Here is an 18,797-nt window from a genome sequence, read left to right as displayed (position 1 = left end):
ACATTGTCGTTAATGTTGACCGGCCATCTGGGTTTGAATGGCCAAGTTTTGGCATTGTCTTCGGATAATAACCTGCATGCCCACATACTGTAGCTTGGTCTCGTTAATCTCCCGCTGCGAGAGCGCATGGCCACAGTCGTCTCTCTCACTTCCGTGCTTCAAGATCTCGGTCTCTCGCGATACATCCTCTTCGCAGGGGAAGCATTCCTTGTCAAATTCGTCCCTCGAATATACTCATCATCAGGCCATTTTGGAATCGCGAAAAGACGTGAATTCGGCTCGATCTAAGACCCTCGTGGCAAGATCAACCCCATGCTGCCCTTTTCTGGCCCACCTGGTTCTCAAATAACAGGTTATGTACACAGACGCTCGCCGTCCCAGACTTGTTTCGTTCGTCTCGTCCCGCCTGCCACAGGTCTAGTTGCTTCTCGTTCCCTTCTCCGCGCGCAGCTCGTTCATCTTGGCGACACGCTTCTTGAACTCATCGTACTGGCATTTCTCGTAGCTGTGGCGCTCGTCCTGTTTTCATTGGATTCTAGGTTAGCGACGATATGTTCTCGGATTGATCGGACGGGGCGGCTGTGAGATCGAGAGAATAGTGGCGGATGGTAAGGGCGAGGTAGACGAACATTGCACTTCCACGGGAGGTACCAAGTATCGACACGGCAGCGGTTGAGAGGGATGAGGAGGCCGGCGCAGCTGTCGCGGTAGGGGAGGGGGAGCTTCGCCTCCCGCATCTCCTCGCGGGTCGCTTCTGTAGAGGGATGTCAGCCATTGCGGATGGGTGGATAGCATGGGGGGGGATATGGGGATACGGACCCCTTGGTGCTGAGTCTCCGGCCATCGTGACGACAATTGGGGTCTGTAATGGGCGAATGAGGCTATCGTCGATGGTCAATTGGGATTCTGGATCTTGAAATGTCGTCGGAGCTTTGGATTGGACTGTGGAGCTTCCGACGGTTAATTCCCTTGTGGCCTGGATCGTGAGGCCGCACAACGGTTGATTACGTTTTGGGGGATATGATTGGCTGGGTGGAGTTCCTACCAGCACGGTCGCGCCAGAGTCAGAAAAGGCTCCTTTTCAGTCCTCTTGTCTTTACGAACTTGAACTCTATTACACTACAGAGCACACTACAGGGCACTTTACGCGTAGTTTAACATTGCTGGATGTCGTTACAAACTGTAAGTTATATGTGCTTACATCTTGAATTCGACCACTCTTACGTCCTCTTCATGTAAGGTACTCAGTCTCAAGATAGCCAACATCATAACACACCAAGCATACCCACTTCCCGGACGCGATAGTCTTTCTATTTGGCTATCTCTAATCCCCTGATAAACTGATAAGTTGTGTGGTGAATGGCGAGGTACCCAAGCAATACCGTCCGTGGGGTGGTGGTGAAAGCAACCCTTCAATGCCGCCTGCAGCAACGTAGCATTCCCTGAGTCGATCGTCGGCAACGGACTTCAGTCTGTCTAACCATTTCAACTTATTATCAATGGAATCTGTGCGGTGTTTCTTGCCCTCAAGTACTTACGAATGGCAAGGCGTCTCTATGGATACGGTAAAGATGAATTTCTCTTGAGCCGAGCTGAGGGGCCCAGCATCCGAGACTTTTCTGCACAAGAGCCGATCACTCACAACCAACTTCCATGAATTCGCCAAAACACCTTCCCATTGTCGCAGGTCGGCTCTTGGACCGGGGCAATAGTTCCTGCCGCGCTGCCGATACGTGCCACTCGACCTGGGGCCATCGCCATCTCCCAACGCTCACCTTCCGCTTCCGGCTAACCTGTCGGCCCACGCAACGAACTTCTCATCACCTGCAAATGCCTATCAGAGATCGTAAAGCCGTTCTCAACCCGCCTATAACCCCCGGTCTCATTATGGAGACCTCGTCGCATTTGGCCTTTGGGCCCCGTGCGATGCCGGGGTCGCACCGGGGCTAGCACCTCTCCCGCCAACATCTGGAAAGCTTGTTCCTGTCGAATGTTGCAATGATGTGAATGTCGACAATGTAGACGTATGGGCCGTTGCATATCACGCTGCTTAAGCGGCCCCGATCATCGCCTCGTGTTACCGTGAGATACGGGGTCTGCTCCCTGGACCCTTGTCCAGCGATTCTCTTAAAAGATGCAGCTCCCCGCGCCGTGGTCATAGAGCTGCTGTTCCTGCTTGGTTGACGAGCGTGCCAAGCCAGTCGTTCTGCGTTCTAGAGATCCTCGGCTCTCCGTCACCATGAAGATCTCACTGGCCTTGCTCAGCTGCCTCGCGGTGGCTCAGGCTCACTTCGCCTTCCAGCCCATCCAGCCTCCTCTGAGGGCCGATGATGATGAGGAAGGAATCCTCTCCAAGAGAGAAGCCGGGTTCTTCGAGCAGCTCATCGACCACAATGACCCATCCCTGGGAACCTTCCAGCAGAGATACTGGTGGAACTCCACGTACTGGCAGGGGCCTGGTTCTCCGGTACTGCTTGTTCAGCCAAATGTTGTAGCCATCAGACTAATCAATGGGTCTTAGGTGGTGTTTTTCACACCCGGGGAATCAGAGGCTGCCCCGTATACCGGATACCTCACGGATCGGGCTATCACAGGAGCTATTGCCAAGGCCATCGGCGGTGCCGTCGTCATGGTTGAGCGTAGGGAAACTGCCATTCATACTCTGTCCGAGCTCAAAAGACTGACAATGTCCAGACCGTAACTGGGGAACCTCCCTGCCGTACGCGCTCCAGGATACCAAGAACCTCCAGCAGCACACCATGACGAATGCCGTTCTCGACTTTGCCAGACTCGCCCGCAACGTCCAGCTACCGTTCGACACGAACAGCAGCAGCAACGCCCCCCAAGCTGTGAGTACCAACACCTGGCTTCTGCCCAGAGAGCCGACAAGACTGACAGGCCATAGCCCTGGGTGTACACCGGCGGATCATACTCTGGTGTCCTGGCCGCAGCCATAGCGAAGCTCGCTCCCGGAACCTTCTGGGCCTACCACTCCAGCAGCGGTCCCGTTGAAGCGACATACGACTACTGGGGATACTTCCTTCCCATTCAGAACGGCATGCCCAAGAACTGCAGTCGTGACTTTGAGCGGATCGTCGACCACGTCGACAACGTCTTGCTCACCGGCAGTGATAACGAGATCTACTCACTGAAGAAGAAGTTTGGTCTCCAAGACCTCGCTCACAAAGAAGACTTTGCCTCGTAAGTTGAAGCCGTGGTTGCTCGTAGTGGGTATAATCCTTACATGACACAGTGCCCTGATCGGACCCCTTGGTTACTGGCAGTCTATCCAGCTGTACTCGGGATACTCTGCCTTTTACGAAATGTGCGATACCATTCAAGGTGCCATTGGCAACTTCTCAGCACCCAATGCGACCTACAGCGCGGATGGCGTCGGTCTCCCAAAGGCTTTGAACAACTACGCCAACTGGTGGAGCACAAACTACCTCCCGGGAAGTAAGTGTTCGCTCTCATCAACTGTGTCATTTCGATTCCTGACCCCATGTAGCTTGCGCATCCTACGGCATCGAGGAGTGGTCAGACCCCCTGAACGTCGCCTGCTTCGACAGCTTCAACGCCACGAGCCCCATCTACACCGACTGGAGCGCCGAGAACCCGTTCGGTCGGACGTGGTACTGGATGACGTGCAACGAGCCCTTCTTCTACTGGCAGACGTAAGTTCACAGCGCAGTGATTTCAGTGATAGTGAGAAAGAAGCTTGATGACTGACTGTGAATAGTGGTGCGCCCAAGGATCGACCCTCCATCGTCTCGCGCTACGTCACTCCGGAGTACTACCAAGGCCAATGCGACCTCTTCTTCCCCAAGCAAGGCGAGTCTACCTACGCCTCCAACGAAGGCAAGACAGCGGCGGATCTGAACAAGGCGACCGACGGCTGGTTCTTCACCAACACCACCCGCTTCATGTGGTCCAACGGGTAAGTTATCCAATCGCAATTCGGAATTGCAAAAAAGAGCGTGACTGATTCTTTCATAGCGAGTTCGACCCCTGGCGCTCTGCCTCCGTGTCCAGCGAGCTCCGTCCCGGCGGCCCGCTCCAGTCCCGCCCTGGTGCTCCGGTCCACCTCATCCCGGGATCCCGCCACTGCAACGATTTGCTCGTCAGGAATGGCGCTGTCAATGAGGATATGCAGGAGGTTATTACCGCTGAGGTCGATCAGATGAAGGCTTGGGTTGATACATTCTACGCCTCCAAGGGCAAGTACAGACGCCGTTCTGCACGGCCTCTGTGAGGAGGGCCATCTGGCTTTGGGGTGCACCCAGGGAAAACTTTGCATCTCCTTGATGGTGTGAGATTTTTGAGTAGAGAGTAGTACAAGATCTAATTGAGTACAAGCTTAAACCAAGTCTGTTCCGTTAAGCATCCTCAACTACCGACAAGCACCCTAGAATAGAGACGTAAGTGGGTGACAGAACAATATGCCGGCCTCTACCAACCTACATTACCATCAATTTGTACAATACTAGGTACTTTCTTTCTGACCACTGTGGTCTAAGGTAATTAGATTAAGGTAAGGTAATGAAGGATGTAACAGATGTTGGAGGAGGAAAGCACTAAAGGGAAGGTTGTGTCTTTAAGATACTCAGACGCAAGGCCACAAACGTATAATAATGATGAAACCAAAGAAGACATAGCGAAGGCTCATCAGGTCAATCTTTTGAGACAGTTCTCAGATCCGGGCGACAACCCAGACGGAGATTCAGACGTTAAGTTGTGTAAGCGTGAATCAAACAGGTTTCAATAATCTATAAAACTGACAAGCTAGAGACAATTCTATCAACGTTCGTATCTAATGCGCTTCATGTAATCAGAGTCTTCCTCTGAAAAGCCTGAGACTTTTCGCAACGCGGCTACATTTACCAGGGCAGATCAGTGCCATCGTGGTTCTTGAATGAGCCACTAATCTCCCTGGTGGCCTTGTCAATTGTAGCAACCATATCATCGACGCTCTTCTTCACAGGAATGGCACCAAAAGCACTGAGGTCAGCGCCGGCCTTGGCCGCCAACCCAGCAGCCATATCCGTCTCGACCAGACCAGGGTGGAAGACAAAGGCAGTCAACCACGGCTCCTCAAAGTGCAGCCTGCGCACGAACCAGTTGAGCGCAGCCTTTGACGCGCCGTACGGGCTCGCGGGGCTGGGGATCTGGAAAATCGTCTCGGCGAGGCCCTTGCTGCCAATCGCGGAGGAGATTGCGATAAAAATGGGGTTCTTGGACTTGCTCTCCTTGAGGAGGGGCTTCGTGGCGCCGAACAGGACGAGGGGCGCGACCGAGTTGACGGCGAAGTGGTCCAGGGCGACCTTGGTGGAGGTGGCGGCGATGTCGGCCGAGGTGTGGGAGATGCCGGCGTTGGCGATGACGATGTCGAGGGCGGTGATGCCGTGCTCCTTTTGGATTGTTGCCACGGCGGCGGCGGGGTCGGATTCGACTGAGGAGTCAATCTTGACGACGATGATCTTGGAGCCTTCGGCCTTGGGGAGGTCGTAGAGGGCCTTGGATGCTGCGGCGGCTGGGTCGCGGACGCCGACGATGATTGTTGTTGAGGGGCGCTGAAGGAGGAGGGTGGTGAAGCCCTTTCCGATTCCGCGGTTGGCGCCGGTGATGAGGTAAGTGAGTCCGGAAGACATCTTGTAGGTTGTGTTATCTGAGGAGAGGTGGAGTGTTGTAGTTGAGTTAGTTGTTGCTGGGATGAAAGCTATTGATGAAGTTGAGATGTGATGAGGACTAACTCAAACACCAGAACCAGGCCGAAGAAGACATCTTAAATATCTCGAGTATGTTTAAGTTGACACGTTCATAGTTTCTGATGAACTGACAAATTTGCCATCACATCTCGTGCTCGCACGCCTTGCGGAGTAGCCCATCTTCGAACAGAATCGAATTGTTGCAGAACACCACTCCAAGAGCTTTGCATCTAGTTTCGGGGCCGAGCATAGCGTCTGAATAGATTGATAATCATAGTTCGGATGGACTGCAGTTTTGGGAACGGCAGAGTTCCTGTCGCAGCGTCAAAAGTCTGGGCGGTTGCGCTGTTCACTAATCTAGAAACACCACCAAGAGCTAAGTATGGGGATGGGATTAGTAGTCCGCACCGCTCAATATGCGAGCTCACTTGTATCATTACAAAGCGTGAATCAATTTTAGTGCAAGTTCAATTGTTTATTATTGATACTCATTCGATTGAGCTAGCAGTCGTTTCGAGCTTCACAATTTCGTCTGTCTGATAAGTTTATCTAGTGTTGGGCAAATAACATTCCTAAATGCTTTTCTCCAGGAGACACTTGAAACACTTTATACATGTAGTCTTTCGCAAAATAACATACCTACTTGAACAGAACGGCACAGCAACATACACTGGGCAAGCTGACTCTAGAAAAATGTAGTTTCTAGGAGTTGCGACACTGCGAGAATCTTGACGATGACAATGAGCTTTTAATGTTTGAATGCAGAGATTGGTTGATTTCCCCATTTCTCTCAAAGAAAGTAGAGAGCTTATCGATTCTCTGTAACAAGAAACGATGTCCAGGCTTAAGATACTTGATGCAGACTAGGAACTACATATCCCTATTTCATACACAGTACATCATCAATGTTGCGAACAGATATACCATCCAATAATACAACGCGCCGTTGGATACACCCTCAATACTCTAGAAGGATTCGAAGTGTCAATGGGTTTTTAATGAACAGAAAAGCATTACTGTCATCCGTTCAAGATTCAAGATTCAAGAATCAAGAGAGAGGGTGTGTGTCTCACGCCAGAAACTCAGAGTCGCTTTAATCCTATACTTCCAAAGGCTTTATATTAATGTAATTGAGCAAGCTGATCATGGATGCTGAACCTTCAATCTCCAACTAAACATCTGCGCATCGTGGCCACCTCTTTTTGAGATGCTCATGGCATGGCGGTTTCGTCAATCTGACCAGCCATCACATCGCCTGTTTATCTTGTCTTACCAAGAGACTTGCCTCCTTGGCTACGAACACTTGTCAGAAACTGGTAGAGAGGATGATCAGAAGTTCGTCAGAGTCTAGATGGGGAACGCAAATAATTAGGATTGGTAAGCTGCATCACAGCACCACCTATTATTAGGGTTTAGTGATCAATCCACACCGCAGCTGTCAGCCCCGCCATCGCTTTGTGTTCACTAATCACTCTCCTCACCTCTTTGGCCAGAGAGAATTCTTCAGACGGACCAAATTCCACCCAGCGGAAAGAGGGAAACATCCTTTCTACCTCGGATTGCGCAAGTGCTCGAACTACCCAGTAGTGACTTCTAGATAAGGCTTGATCCTAGTGGCTCAACTTCTAATCAGTATCTTCAACGAGACTGTGCATGCTTGATCACCTTATTGCTGACGAATGTGCCCAGGCCTATGCCCTTGTTTCTTTCTTCGATATGCCACCTCACGTCCACTTCTGATCTACCAATCGTACACACAAGACCGCAGCCCCCGCAGCGCAACAACCGAACAACAGCATTTGGAGTCCTTCCCAAAGACACCGTATCCGTGATGTCTGCCCATCCCCCAACAGCCAGCTTTTTCCAGCTCCAAAGGCGAACAAGGCGATGAGACAGACGATAATGCTCCACAGAAGCCCGCGACCCACGCTTGAGGCAAAGAAGTACGGCAGTAGAGGCATTAGCCCGCCGCAGAGATACCCAAGGGAGATGGACAGGCCCGAAAACATTGGCGATACCTGTAGGCGGCTCGTTTCGATGATGTTAATTTCGACGAAGTTTTCGGGTCGGCTGGCTTGCGCGCCCTTAATCCTCTCCGAAGCCCAACCTGACCCTCCCGATTGAGATCTCACGGCCTCGATCACCATCGCGACGGTCGTCTCGGGTAAGCCTAACGGTTGTAGATACTGGAGCACTACTTCGTCTTCATCTACTGGTTCGTCTGTGCAGCGCTTCTCGTCCTCGGTTTCATCCTCGCTGTGTCTTCCCGCCACTGACAACATGCCCTGTTCCTCCTCATCTACCGGCAGCGACTGCACCCTCCGAGAGTCATCGTGTGAAGAGTCTCGCGCCGCCAGGTAACCTCCAATCCCCATGCTGATACATCCCGCACATAGCTCCGCAAGGCCGGCATAGATGACTGTTTCGCTACGGCCGAGTGAGCTCAGGCCCGCTGTCAGGGCGAATGGCACGGTGAGGCCATCTGAGAAGCCGAGTGTGAAGTCTGATAGGAAGCGAGAAAGCTTTGGAGAGACCATTGCTTAGATGTGTGTCTGCGTTTCGTAGTTGGAGAGTCTCTTGGGGATATGGCCCAACATGCGACAGTCTAAAGGGGACTCGTCGGACTGGATTAAGGCTGTGAGGACAAGTAAAGTAGGTATGCGTTAAATGAGTGAAGCATATGACAATTCGAGGTATTCACATCGGATTCCGGCGATCGAAGTACAAAGCTTGGAGATTCAACCTTTGGAAGCTCAAATTGCAAAGAGACAGGAGGAGAACCCCGGCAATGATACACCGGCACAGGATGGACTGCGTTTTGCCCCTCACGCGACTAAGTCTCCAATTCATAATCGCTCCTGTCCAGGCGCCGTTTCTGCGCTTCTAAGTGGACGATACGGCACAGCCACAACGCATCCAAAAGGTCGGCTGAGAAATGCCGTGATACCCAAATGTTTCTTCAAGTGGAGCAATAGCCGGCATCGAAGTCTAAGAAGGGTGTGAGGAGCAAGAAACATCTGTCAAGACACAAGCTTTCGCCCAGAGGCGATGCCAAGAGCGACCACGTGTGTGGAGTCCGGAGAATATGACCCCTCAATACTCGGCCAATTATTCGAGATGAATTTCTCACCTTCCCGACAAGGAAGGACATTTTGTGGTCTAATGCAGGGATAGTTATTGACGATCTTTTCTCCATTCAATGCTTTCCCCTGCTCGGCCCGTTGTCAATGAACATCCTTGTGGAACAACTCGCCAACATCACGAGGGCTGATTCTGCATGTCATGTACCATCCGGGTGACGAGTCGTTGGAGGCTGCTTGATTGATCTTGTCCAGCCAACTCCGATGCCGTTCTCGTTTCCTCCTCTCTCTCAGCGGTGTCGTTCCTGTAATCTCTGTCACTATCGCGCCTATCGCCTCTATCGCTCCTCTTACCTCCCTCGGTCTTGATACCTCTATCTCTATTGTTACCGATGTTGTTTTTGTCGCCTCTCGTTTCGAATACTTGTATACTCAAATTCGTCTACTGTAGAAGATCTTAATAGAGGTTAGAAAACTGATATATTTAGAGAAAGGAAAAGAACTTCCCTAAGGTACAGAGAACTAGAGAGGCTATTATAGAAATAAAGAATCAAGGTTAGAGAAGACTACTCCTGAATTTTGAATTTACTGGAACTTAGATGGCCAAATGTTATTTCCTCTATCTGGCCTAGCTACTAAAGGCATGTATACTCGAGGTTCTTAGTAACAAAGGTTGTTGTTAGGAATCCCGCATGACTCTAATGTGAAGCAATACTCTGTCCCTAGACCTTTACGGCTTGTAACCAGGAGGCGGGTTAAGTCCGTCCAAAACCTGAACAGTATCTTCGTAGTAAGTAGGAGCTTTGCTGTCTTTCCAGGTCGCCTTAATGGACTCGAGAATCTTCCTGCCCGCCGCATTTTCGTCCATAGCCAAATTTGGCTTGGGGTACTGCTTCGGTGTCTTGGAGTGAAAGAATCCAGCATACGATAGGTTGAAGTAGCGATCGGGCGTTGCTGACGTGTTGCTCCACTGGCGGATAACGCTATTGGTCTTTTTGGCAACGAACTCGTAGACGTTGGCGCCAACATCCCACCTTCCGAGTGTTGGGAGATCCCAGTTGGCCTCGACTGTGGCGAGCTCTGAGTAGTGGTTGTAGAAGTTTGAGTCTGTCGTGCCGACAAGCTCTTGAGGGACTGCGTCTCCCAAAAGGATGCCAAGGATGCGGTTCTTCTGTGTGTAAGTCTCATTCTCATCCCAAGTGACCAAAACCAATGTGTTGTTCATGAAATTCTTGTCTTCGAGCAGCGGCTCAAGGAATTTCCTATTCCAAGCACCAGCAACAGTTACAGACGAATCATGCCCGTCTGATGATAGGTTAGCGGAACAGAAAGACCATTGTGGCAGCTTGTTGGCCTTGAGGTCTTTGTGAAATTGTGATCGCTCCGGGAAGACCATGGACAGGTTCTTGATCTGGGACAAGCGCTGCTCCGAGCTGGCTACGCTGTCAAAGAAGATTGGGGGGTTATGTTTGCGGACATAGTCGTTTGCTCCATTTTGTTGATTCACCCATGCCATGCCTTCGAAGCCGGAGAACGGCATATCTTCCTGGTAGGCTGCCCACGAGATTCCTCGCGTGTCAAGGAGATCAAACACCGTAGAAATGTTACGGTCGGCGCGATTGAAGTTATCGTTGTTCATGCCCAAATAGTCTCCAGAAACCGATGCAAAGTAGTTGGGCTCAGAAGGATGAGTGACAGCAAAGTTGTTGGACAGTGTGATGCCCTTCTTGGCGAGCCATGCAAAGTTGGCTGTGACAGGTCAGATCCCGAGTGGACAAAGAGCTCAAGGAAGTACCCACGATCACCAATGGCCTTGTCATAATCGGTATTCTCATTCCAGATAATGACAAAGCGGTCGAAGGCCTTGCCTTTGACGTTGCTGGTCGGGCTGCTGGTCTTGGCTGTAGCAGCAGCAGCCGCAACAGCAGCAGTGCCGGTGGCAGTGTAACGTGTCTCCCAGCCTTCAGAGGAGCTCGAAGAAGTTGCTCGAGCAGCGAGAGGCGTAACGGCGGCGGCGTGGGCGCCGGCCGCGAAGACAGCTGCAGCAACTGCGCAACGCATCGTGGAGGTTGATGAAGCTGGACAGACCTTCTAACGAGCGATGGGAAGAACGGCGTGACGAACACAAGGAGAATCATGAACGTCTAGTCCGGGACGACTTGATTATTTCATCTCTTCAACCATTTGCTGTCGGGCACCTCCGCGTCGGTGGTTCTGTAGTATCGGGACGAGGAATGGGGAAGGTCACATCCCTGACAGGCTGACAGCATCGCCACCCTTGCGCACGGGAACGCTCGTCGATCCATTAAACGAACAGATGGATAGGACGAAAAGAAGGAGCCTGCCACTGCTTCTCGATCTAGTGCATGGCATCGAACCCATTTCCCCTCAGTCGACCTGGACTGACCGAACTCCAATTGCAGACGCAGGTTGTCAAAGTGTGAGGTCTGATTGGGCCATTTCGAGCGCACGTGTAAGAAAGAGGACAGGCATGCCGGCTTCCCGAGAGGGCGGCAACGCGCGGGTAGAAACAACACAGGATGCTACGCCACCCCGTTTCCCGAAAAGTTACCTGCCTTGAACGGCAGTTCGGCTCGTGGGCGGCATTTTGTACGCATTTTCAGCCTCTTGTCTGAATCTGAGTCCTTTCTGCACTTGCGCTGTTTTCATGTTCTTTTCGTAAAGACACAATGAGATTTGCGCCATGGAACCCGAGCGAGGAAGCGATCAAGAGAGGCTCTTGAGTCCAGCCCTGACGATCTTCACCGACTTCAACTTGGACCAGTTGGAGGCTTCGTCTTACAGTTCAGCTACAGAGGAGAACAACGGCGAAAAATCGCCATTTCTTGCTCCTCGAGATGACGACGAGAGGCCACAACGGTCGAGGAATCGACCAGATGGCTCTTGGCTGAGTCGAGCCTTTGCAAGCTTCTTTGGCGTTTTCGTCTTCTTCATCATTTTCTATGCATCGGATCTGCTTTATCCAGCCACTGTACCACACCATCATGAAGCGCCAGTCTACGTGACCAAAGAGCCAATTCCATCATCGCCGCGATTGAGGAACTCGTCCGAATAGTTCTGAGCACTTCTTGGGACTTCAACGCCGCGGCAAGCACCAGAGAATACTACTGGACCATCAATGATGCGAGCTTCAATCCTGATGGGATCTGGAGGCCGATGATGCTCATCAACAACCAGTTTCCTGGGCCTCTCATCGAGTGTAACGAGGGAGATACCATCGCTGTCCACGTCCGCAACGAGGCTGTCAATGCTACAGCCATTCATTTTCACGGCATGTATCAAAATGGCACAAACTCCATGGACGGCACCGTTGGCGTTACGCAATGCCCAATTGCACCCAACGCGACGCTCACGTACAGATTCACGGTCGAGAAACAGTCAGGAACATATTGGTTCCATGCACACCACAGTAATCAAGCTTCAGATGGGCTCGTCGGGCCTTTGATCATACACCCAAGAGATAACCAAGCGGCCAGGGACCAGTACTCGACTGATAGAGTTGTCATCATTTCGGACCACTACCACAACACGTCTGCTGAGTTGTTGATGGACTACCTTCAGCCAGACCAGGAGAACGACGAGCCTGTGCCGTCAAGTGGCCTTATCAACGGGCGCAACTACCGCGACTGTGCCGACTTTGATGGATGGAATTGCCATAATCAGAATGCTCGTCTGCAGTCTTTGGAAAACTTTGACCTGGCACCAAATGACCGGCACCGCCTGAGGTTCATCAACACCGGCGCCTTTGCCGAGTTCCAAGTCGAGATCGACGAGCATCCGCTCTACATCACCGAGGTTGACGGAACTGATGTTCACCCTGAGCCCTTCCACCGCCTCAATATCCTTCCGGCACAGCGCTACAGTGTGGTGATTGAGACCAACGTTACCGCTGCCGACTCATTCTGGCTTCGAGCTAGGATGGTCACGCACTGCTTCGCACGAGAAAACCCCTGGCTCGACTCAGAAGTGAAGGGAATCGTGCGGTATGCCGCAGCAGATCTCTCCAGCATCGAGAAGGCACATAAAGTAGCCCCAGAACTCAGCGAACCCCAAAGCAGGAGCTGGGATGAGGCAATAGACGTCGACTGCCGAGACATGAACACAACTCTCCTCAGACCCCTCGACGCGATTCCAGCACCCAACACCACAGCCACAATGTACCTTCGCGCCAACTTTGAAATCGGGGCATGGCGTCTGTCGCGCGGCTTCTTCAACGCCTCGACGTGGCACGCCAACGTAACCTCGCCGGCTCTGTATCGCTTTATGAACGCCGCGAAAAGCGACAATGACACGTTATTCTCGTCCACAACCGGAGTAAATGATATCACCTTCAATCCCGAAAATGAGTTTGTGTACCAAACAGAAGGTGTCCAAACGGTCAACATAATCATCAGCAACTTTGACGACGGCGCGCACCCGTTCCACATCCACGGACACAAATTCTTCGTTCTGAAGCAGTCTCCAACAGGCTATCCACCTGAAGACATGACCGAGTTGGAAGAAGAGCTTGCGGCCTCGGGCGTCCTAGAGAACCCGCTCAGAAGGGACACGGTGACTGTCCAAGGCTACGGCTGGGCGGTTGTCAGAGTCGTCCTGGATAATCCGGGTATGTGGGCTTTTCACTGCCACAACGCATGGCATGCGGAGGCTGGCATGATGATGATGATTGCGGCGAGGATCGAGACGGCCAAAGGATGGAACGTGGCGAGCGATGAGGAGATACGGCTCTGCGAGTTGCCCGGGGTTGAGAAAGGGGCCAGGCCTAGTGATGACATTTGGTTCGGGAACTTTGGTTGAAAGAGCAAATACGAGATTCTGTAAATAGAGGGTTCGTAATTAGTATTGCCCGGATAGAAGGGCCCAAAGAGAGAATGAGAAGCTTCGGCGGACAAAGGAAATCCGAGACCGATTACACCGCCTCTAACGGTCTAACCCACCGGGAAATTTGTCGAGTCGAGACGCTCCATCTGTTTCCGTCCTGTAATGAATCAGGAATCAGCTGTTGTGGGATCCATTCATCAGTCAGGTTTCTACTAAGTCCGGCAGGTTACCAACGGCTAGAGTACCCTTGTCAACCCGCTCGTTGTCAACCCCCCGTGGGCAAGGCGTTGTGGTCCTCGGCATGATCCCTTGCTCATTGGAAGTTTGATCCACCGAGGTTTCCATCACCTTCACTTCTCCGCGTATGTACGGAGCTATGTCTTTCGCAAAAGAAAGTTGCTGACATCTACCGGCTGAGTACCGAGACATTATGTCCAAGAAGGACAAGACAGCTTCAATAGCCCCGGCAGTTCCGAAGCTCCTTCCCTTCATAGATATGCTAACTTCATGACTCCATGCCATCGGCTCATGACGGACTGTGCGCCGGCTGCACTTCGCGCCAGAAAAGGAGTTGCTTGCTTGAAAGTTGAATTTGGCCGGACGATCTAGACCGCTGGGAGTCCTTAGCAAGCTAGTCTGCATACAGGTGCTAAAGCAGGGGGCACATCGAATATTGCAAGAGATTGGGAAATAGGCAAACGGGTCCCGTACTAACTCGATCGGATCCCGGATTCCGCAGTTCCCATCATCCGGTCTCTCATGAGTGCACGTGTGCTGCATCAGCCGTGCGGTCCCATAATCCCATTTGCCATGATGCCCATTTCTCGCCGGGCCCCGCAGTAGGAGGCGAAGTTCTGGGCCCCTTAATTCTCCCATTTGCAGTTTCGCGACGAATTGGTTGTAGTGTTGTCGGAACTTCGATGTTGGAGCCTTTGCTGTCAACCTGTGATCGTCACCTTTCGGTCCGTTGTAAAATTCTCAAAGTCAAAAAAAGGAGAGACGTAATACGGAATTGACAGAGTGTTCCAGTTTTCTGATGTAGAAAGTCCCGTTGAAACAAGAGACAACTGATGCGTCGCATTGAGTCGGAAATAAAGAGCAATTGGACTCTCGTGCCCCAGTTTATCGCACTCTGTTCATCTGTTGGTCCTTCCTTTCTTCATCCACTTGCATACATCTCAGTGCCGAGTTCCATATTATTTTTGGGGTATACCACTCCAGCTAGATAGGACGCGCGCCCCGTCAACTCATCTTTAGGATGGAGCCGCTGAAGCATCTAGATGGACGTTGTCTTGCCTCTAGAGATATGTGCCGGTTGCCGGCCATTCAAGAGTCATGTCGATGTCATGTTCATGGTTCAATGATGATATGCGGCTGAGACTGGAGGGTGCCATGTTAAGAGAGAGCCGGCAAATCGGACGGAAAAACCAAACATGATGCGACGTTGAAATTGAAGATTCAGAGTTTTGACTGGTGCAAATTCAAGGACTGTCAACTCCCTAGCTGCCGTTCAGATGACTTGTGTTTCATCCGCCATCCAACATGGTCAACACGAAGACGAGCGCAAACTCTAATTCCCTTTCAGGATCATAAGAGGGGAGAGGGAGAAAATCTGCCAAGTCAAAGTGAGATAAACACCTGCATCAGTTGCGTTGCAGCGACAAGCGAAAAGGCGCGAGCAGCCGACCGAAGGTGTCGGATGCTGGGCATTCGTGGTCAAGACTCAAATTAGCTCGTCGACGGGGACCCGGTTCTGGCAATATTCTGCACATTCTGCACGCGTGACGGGCCAGCGCTAACATGACTAGGCCATCTTGAGGAAGTTTGGAGGGCAGCAAAGAGTCGAGTATGGGCCCGAAACTCTGAACTTTCCCGCCAATCATGGGCAGAACAGGCAGAAATGTTCCATGGCAACACCAATTCTCGTGGAACTGGTAGACGCTCCCCGAAAGTCAATTCTATTGCAACCATCGACCAAACCGTGATGTGATCAACCCCCCACCCCACTCCCATAAGTCCCTTCAGCTATACGTGTTCGGGAGGCCGTGACCACCACATTACCAGCGATTTAACCAAGCTAACCCTTAAGGCACGTAATATCAGTCGAACTCTGTTCAATTTAAAGCTCACATTGTCTGACCATAAACTTTCCACCAACCAGCCGCCCTGGTACTGGCATCCCTGGGGAACAATTGGTCCGTTACGCGTCCAGTGCTCCTAGGCAATCCCCCTTTCGCGGCTCCCGTCCCCTCCTCCTTTTGTGTGATGTTGCCCAACACTGGGAGGTTCGATGTTTACCACAATGGGACGAAGAGCCCCAGTGCAAAGTTGCGGCTGGAAGAACGGCACGGAACTCGGCAACTTGAGATCCAGGATTGATACAACCACCTATTGAATAGAGTGCCTAGATTCGATCGGTGCAAGGGCCGGACGACCCTGCTTCAACAGGCCTTAGCCTTGGCGGCGCACGAAAGCAGTCCACAGCGCGGAGCTCGAGGTGGTTGTGGTGCTTGTCTATGTCAATCGCGGAGATGGCGCCGTTGGGCAGAATCTAGTGCGTTTCCAGAAATTCAGGAGTTGTCGGTGGGGTTTGCCTGCCTGCATGGGACTATGACGAGCAAGGGCCATCCCCGGCACTCGCGTTGCTTCTGGCCTGGGGCCCGGTCGAGCTCCATCTTCCATCTAACTGACTCGGCCAGTGTTTCCCTGTTCCCATGATGCCTCCAGGCGACTGACTGAGCAGTCGGTACGTGGAACAAGGTATCCGTACGCAAAGAGGTAGAGACAGAGAGAGCAAAGAGGATGGCAAACAGGAGCCGTTCGTTGACAGGCCTTGGCAAGGCTGTGCCAAGAGATCCCGTCGATTTGGATATAAACCATCCTGCAGTTCCTCCCCAGATTGCCAAGAAGCTTCCAAGACATCACTCCCGCAGATCTCATCCAGTTTACCATTCTAGAGTCTTGGCTCATTCATTCTTTCGTCTTATTTTTTAACCAATTCTGATACTGTGTATCAAGTCACTCACTACTACCAAAACAAACTTCCTTGCACCAAAATGGTTTCTTCGCTTCTCGCCCTCGGCGCCTTGGCCGCCACTGCTATCGCTGCTCCCCTCGATGCTCGCGCCAGCTGCACCTTCACCGATGCCGCTGCCGCCATCAAGGGCAAGGCCAGCTGCACCAGCATCATCCTCAACGGCATCGTCGTCCCTGCCGGTACCACCCTCGACATGACCGGTCTCAAGTCCGGCACCACTGTAAGTTTTAGAGTCTTTGGCTTCCAAGTAAGCCCTAAGCTGACGCCATGAAAGGTCACCTTCCAGGGCAAGACCACCTTCGGCTACAAGGAGTGGGAGGGACCTCTCGTCTCCTTCTCCGGTACCAACATCAACATCAACGGTGCCTCCGGCCACTCCATCGACTGCGGTGGTGCCCGCTGGTGGGACTCCAAGGGAAGCAACGGCGGCAAGACCAAGCCCAAGTTCTTCTACGCCCACAGCCTCAAGAGCTCCACCATCAAGGGCCTCAACGTCCTGAACACCCCCGTCCAGGGCTTCTCCATCAACAGCGCCACCACCCTCGGCGTCTACGACGTCACTATTGACAACTCTGCCGGTGACTCTGCCGGTGGCCACAACACCGACGCCTTCGACGTCGGCTCCTCCACCGGTGTCTACATCTCCGGTGCCAACGTCAAGAACCAGGACGACTGCCTCGCCATCAACTCCGGCACCAACATCACCTTCACCGGTGGTACCTGCTCCGGTGGCCACGGTCTGTCCATTGGCTCCGTCGGCGGCCGCTCTGACAACACCGTCAAGACCGTCGTCATCTCCAACTCCAAGATCACCAACTCTGACAACGGTGTCCGCATCAAGACCGTCTCCGGCGCCACTGGTTCCGTCTCCGGCGTCACCTACTCCGGCATCACCCTCTCCAACATTGCCAAGTACGGTATCGTCATTGAGCAGGACTACGAGAACGGCTCCCCCACCGGCACCCCCACCAACGGCGTTCCCATCACCGGCCTCACCCTCTCCAAGGTCACCGGCTCCGTCGCCTCCTCCGCTACTGATGTCTACATCCTCTGCGCCTCCGGTGCCTGCAGCAACTGGAAGTGGAGCGGCGTCAGCGTCACTGGCGGCAAGAAGTCCACCAAGTGCTCCAACATCCCCAGTGGCAGCGGTGCTGCTTGCTAAGCGTCTCGCACTTGCGAGTTTTCTCGGCCGCTCTCTTCTGAGTCGGTAATACCCACCTTGGGGTGCTAGTCTCTTTTCCTTGGTGGGAACGCTGACGCGGATTGTTTGTGCTGGACTTTCTTGTAATGAGTTGAGCTGTGTCTGCAAATTAGTCAGCCAAGCGCAAATTTGTTCCTGTATATAATTTCCTTTGTCGTCCTCAAGGTGTCTTGAGGCGAGATACATACCAATCCAACTACATACTGGATGAAATCTGTTCGATTCCTCTTCGCGACTCCAAGATGAACCTCGCACTTGACCCATGTTCCGCTTTACGTAGTAAGCCTTTGTGCCAAGAAACCAAGAGATAAACGACAGCTCATTTCCACATTGGTTACAAGGATCCCGGCATGGCATACCCCTGTATCGTTAAAAGCCCCGACCCCCGACCCTCATTTCCAACCGAACCACAAAAGGGCCAGGCCACGCGACAACGAAAATCAACCCGAAAATAAAATGATGTGCCCACCAGCACAAAAAGCAAAAGAAAGTCTCCTCGACGGGGAATTGAACCCCGGTCCCCTGCGAATCTTTGATGTTCAATGACAAGCAGATATCCTCACCACTAGACTATCGGGGATTGGTGGATGTTAACATCCAGTGATAGTTGGTTGACGACCGACGCCACAAGTGCCTATATCAAGGCTTCACGCCAACATTCTCACCTGCGATTCTAAATGGTGTTGGTCTGTTGATTGTGTCGTAGGCTTTGGCGGGGTAAACAGATCTTTCCAGTTGATCAGTTTCTTGCAGAATCATTTTCACAGCTTGACAAGTCTCAAAAGTGAATGTTGTTAATTTGAGATGTAACACAACGCAAGATCAATGTTGGCCGCGTCGGAAAATTGAGCGAAACCCTTTGCACACAGGTTAGAACAATCGTTTGCAGATTTTTTAGCAAGTCGCGCAGGGACACTCTCAATCGGTCAGTC

At 52.1% G+C, this 18,797-nt stretch overlaps 7 protein-coding genes and 1 non-coding gene across 8 annotated transcripts; 3 read left to right on the top strand and 5 right to left on the bottom strand.

Annotated features, from left to right (window-relative positions):
* Position 1: 1 nt before the first annotated feature.
* On the bottom strand, positions 2 to 885 carry BDP55DRAFT_664702 (NADH-ubiquinone oxidoreductase B18 subunit). The gene is made up of 3 exons (XM_060574971.1): positions 820 to 885; positions 630 to 754; positions 2 to 519 (listed from the first exon to the last, which is right to left on the bottom strand). The coding sequence occupies exons 1-3, from the start codon at positions 842 to 844 to the stop codon at positions 418 to 420; spliced, it is 252 nt and encodes an 83-aa protein (XP_060429140.1). The 5' UTR covers positions 845 to 885; the 3' UTR covers positions 2 to 417.
* A 908-nt stretch (positions 886 to 1,793) lies between these two features.
* BDP55DRAFT_610875 (serine carboxypeptidase S28) lies at positions 1,794 to 4,358 on the top strand. Its single transcript, XM_060571177.1, has 8 exons — positions 1,794 to 2,467; positions 2,522 to 2,639; positions 2,695 to 2,849; positions 2,906 to 3,201; positions 3,254 to 3,456; positions 3,509 to 3,674; positions 3,740 to 3,937; positions 3,997 to 4,358. The coding sequence occupies exons 1-8, from the start codon at positions 2,240 to 2,242 to the stop codon at positions 4,250 to 4,252; spliced, it is 1,620 nt and encodes a 539-aa protein (XP_060429139.1). The 5' UTR covers positions 1,794 to 2,239; the 3' UTR covers positions 4,253 to 4,358.
* A 382-nt stretch (positions 4,359 to 4,740) lies between these two features.
* On the bottom strand, positions 4,741 to 5,977 carry BDP55DRAFT_664694 (short-chain dehydrogenase). Its single transcript, XM_060574970.1, has one exon. The coding sequence runs from the start codon at positions 5,646 to 5,648 to the stop codon at positions 4,878 to 4,880; it is 771 nt and encodes a 256-aa protein (XP_060429138.1). The 5' UTR covers positions 5,649 to 5,977; the 3' UTR covers positions 4,741 to 4,877.
* A 1,452-nt stretch (positions 5,978 to 7,429) lies between these two features.
* BDP55DRAFT_632312 (Ccc1 family) lies at positions 7,430 to 8,242 on the bottom strand (the record flags this gene model as incomplete). The annotated part of the gene is made up of 1 exon (XM_060572403.1): positions 7,430 to 8,242. The coding sequence occupies one exon, from the start codon at positions 8,240 to 8,242 to the stop codon at positions 7,430 to 7,432; it is 813 nt and encodes a 270-aa protein (XP_060429137.1).
* Positions 8,243 to 9,360: 1,118 nt separating this feature from the next.
* On the bottom strand, positions 9,361 to 11,357 carry BDP55DRAFT_704363 (phosphoesterase). Its single transcript, XM_060578001.1, has 3 exons — positions 11,131 to 11,357; positions 10,585 to 10,833; positions 9,361 to 10,534 (listed from the first exon to the last, which is right to left on the bottom strand). The coding sequence occupies exons 1-3, from the start codon at positions 11,165 to 11,167 to the stop codon at positions 9,516 to 9,518; spliced, it is 1,305 nt and encodes a 434-aa protein (XP_060429136.1). The 5' UTR covers positions 11,168 to 11,357; the 3' UTR covers positions 9,361 to 9,515.
* A 21-nt stretch (positions 11,358 to 11,378) lies between these two features.
* On the top strand, positions 11,379 to 13,716 carry BDP55DRAFT_744735 (multicopper oxidase). The gene is made up of 3 exons (XM_060580522.1): positions 11,379 to 11,589; positions 11,644 to 11,807; positions 11,846 to 13,716. Exons 1-3 carry the CDS (start codon positions 11,490 to 11,492, stop codon positions 13,601 to 13,603), a joined length of 2,022 nt encoding a protein of 673 aa, XP_060429135.1. The 5' UTR covers positions 11,379 to 11,489; the 3' UTR covers positions 13,604 to 13,716.
* Positions 13,717 to 16,683: 2,967 nt separating this feature from the next.
* On the top strand, positions 16,684 to 17,826 carry BDP55DRAFT_632309 (endopolygalacturonase precursor; the record flags this gene model as incomplete). Its single annotated transcript, XM_060572402.1, has 2 exons — positions 16,684 to 16,884; positions 16,939 to 17,826. 2 exons carry the CDS (start codon positions 16,684 to 16,686, stop codon positions 17,824 to 17,826), a joined length of 1,089 nt encoding a protein of 362 aa, XP_060429134.1.
* Positions 17,827 to 18,357: 531 nt separating this feature from the next.
* On the bottom strand, positions 18,358 to 18,445 carry BDP55DRAFT_t184. Its single transcript has one exon. It is a non-coding gene; the product is annotated as a tRNA-Asp (tRNA).
* Between the last annotated feature and the right edge of the window lie 352 nt (positions 18,446 to 18,797).

This window comes from Colletotrichum godetiae, assembly GCF_030913485.1.
Source record: "Colletotrichum godetiae strain CBS 193.32 chromosome Unknown BDP55scaffold_22, whole genome shotgun sequence".
NCBI lineage: Eukaryota > Fungi > Ascomycota > Sordariomycetes > Glomerellales > Glomerellaceae > Colletotrichum > Colletotrichum godetiae.
This window is presented reverse-complemented; position numbering and strand designations above follow the sequence as displayed.

Excerpts from the sequence above, each read along its gene's own strand:
- BDP55DRAFT_664702 (XM_060574971.1), bottom strand. The coding sequence starts at position 844 with ATGGCCGGAGACTCAGCACCAAGGG. Across the intron at positions 755-819 it reads CGGAGACTCAGCACCAAGGG|AAGCGACCCGCGAGGAGATG; the intron begins GTCCGTATCCCC and ends ATCCCTCTACAG. Across the intron at positions 520-629 it reads ACCTCCCGTGGAAGTGCAAT|GACGAGCGCCACAGCTACGA; the intron begins GTTCGTCTACCT and ends CAATGAAAACAG.
- BDP55DRAFT_610875 (XM_060571177.1), top strand. The coding sequence starts at position 2,240 with ATGAAGATCTCACTGGCCTTGCTCAGCTGCCTCGCGGTGGCTCAGGCT. Across the intron at positions 3,457-3,508 it reads CACAAACTACCTCCCGGGAA|CTTGCGCATCCTACGGCATC; the intron begins GTAAGTGTTCGC and ends GACCCCATGTAG. Across the intron at positions 3,938-3,996 it reads CGCTTCATGTGGTCCAACGG|CGAGTTCGACCCCTGGCGCT; the intron begins GTAAGTTATCCA and ends ATTCTTTCATAG.
- BDP55DRAFT_664694 (XM_060574970.1), bottom strand. The coding sequence starts at position 5,648 with ATGTCTTCCGGACTCACTTACCTCATCACCGGCGCCAACCGCGGAATC.
- BDP55DRAFT_704363 (XM_060578001.1), bottom strand. The coding sequence starts at position 11,167 with ATGGGTTCGATGCCATGCACTAGATCGAGAAGCAGTG. Across the intron at positions 10,834-11,130 it reads CACTAGATCGAGAAGCAGTG|TTGCTGCAGCTGTCTTCGCG; the intron begins GCAGGCTCCTTC and ends TGCGTTGCGCAG. Across the intron at positions 10,535-10,584 it reads TGACAAGGCCATTGGTGATC|CCAACTTTGCATGGCTCGCC; the intron begins GTGGGTACTTCC and ends GACCTGTCACAG.
- BDP55DRAFT_744735 (XM_060580522.1), top strand. The coding sequence starts at position 11,490 with ATGGAACCCGAGCGAGGAAGCGATCAAGAGAGGCTCTTGAGTCCAGCC. Across the intron at positions 11,590-11,643 it reads GTTGGAGGCTTCGTCTTACA|ATGACGACGAGAGGCCACAA; the intron begins GTTCAGCTACAG and ends TTGCTCCTCGAG. Across the intron at positions 11,808-11,845 it reads ATCATGAAGCGCCAGTCTAC|GAACTCGTCCGAATAGTTCT; the intron begins GTGACCAAAGAG and ends GCCGCGATTGAG.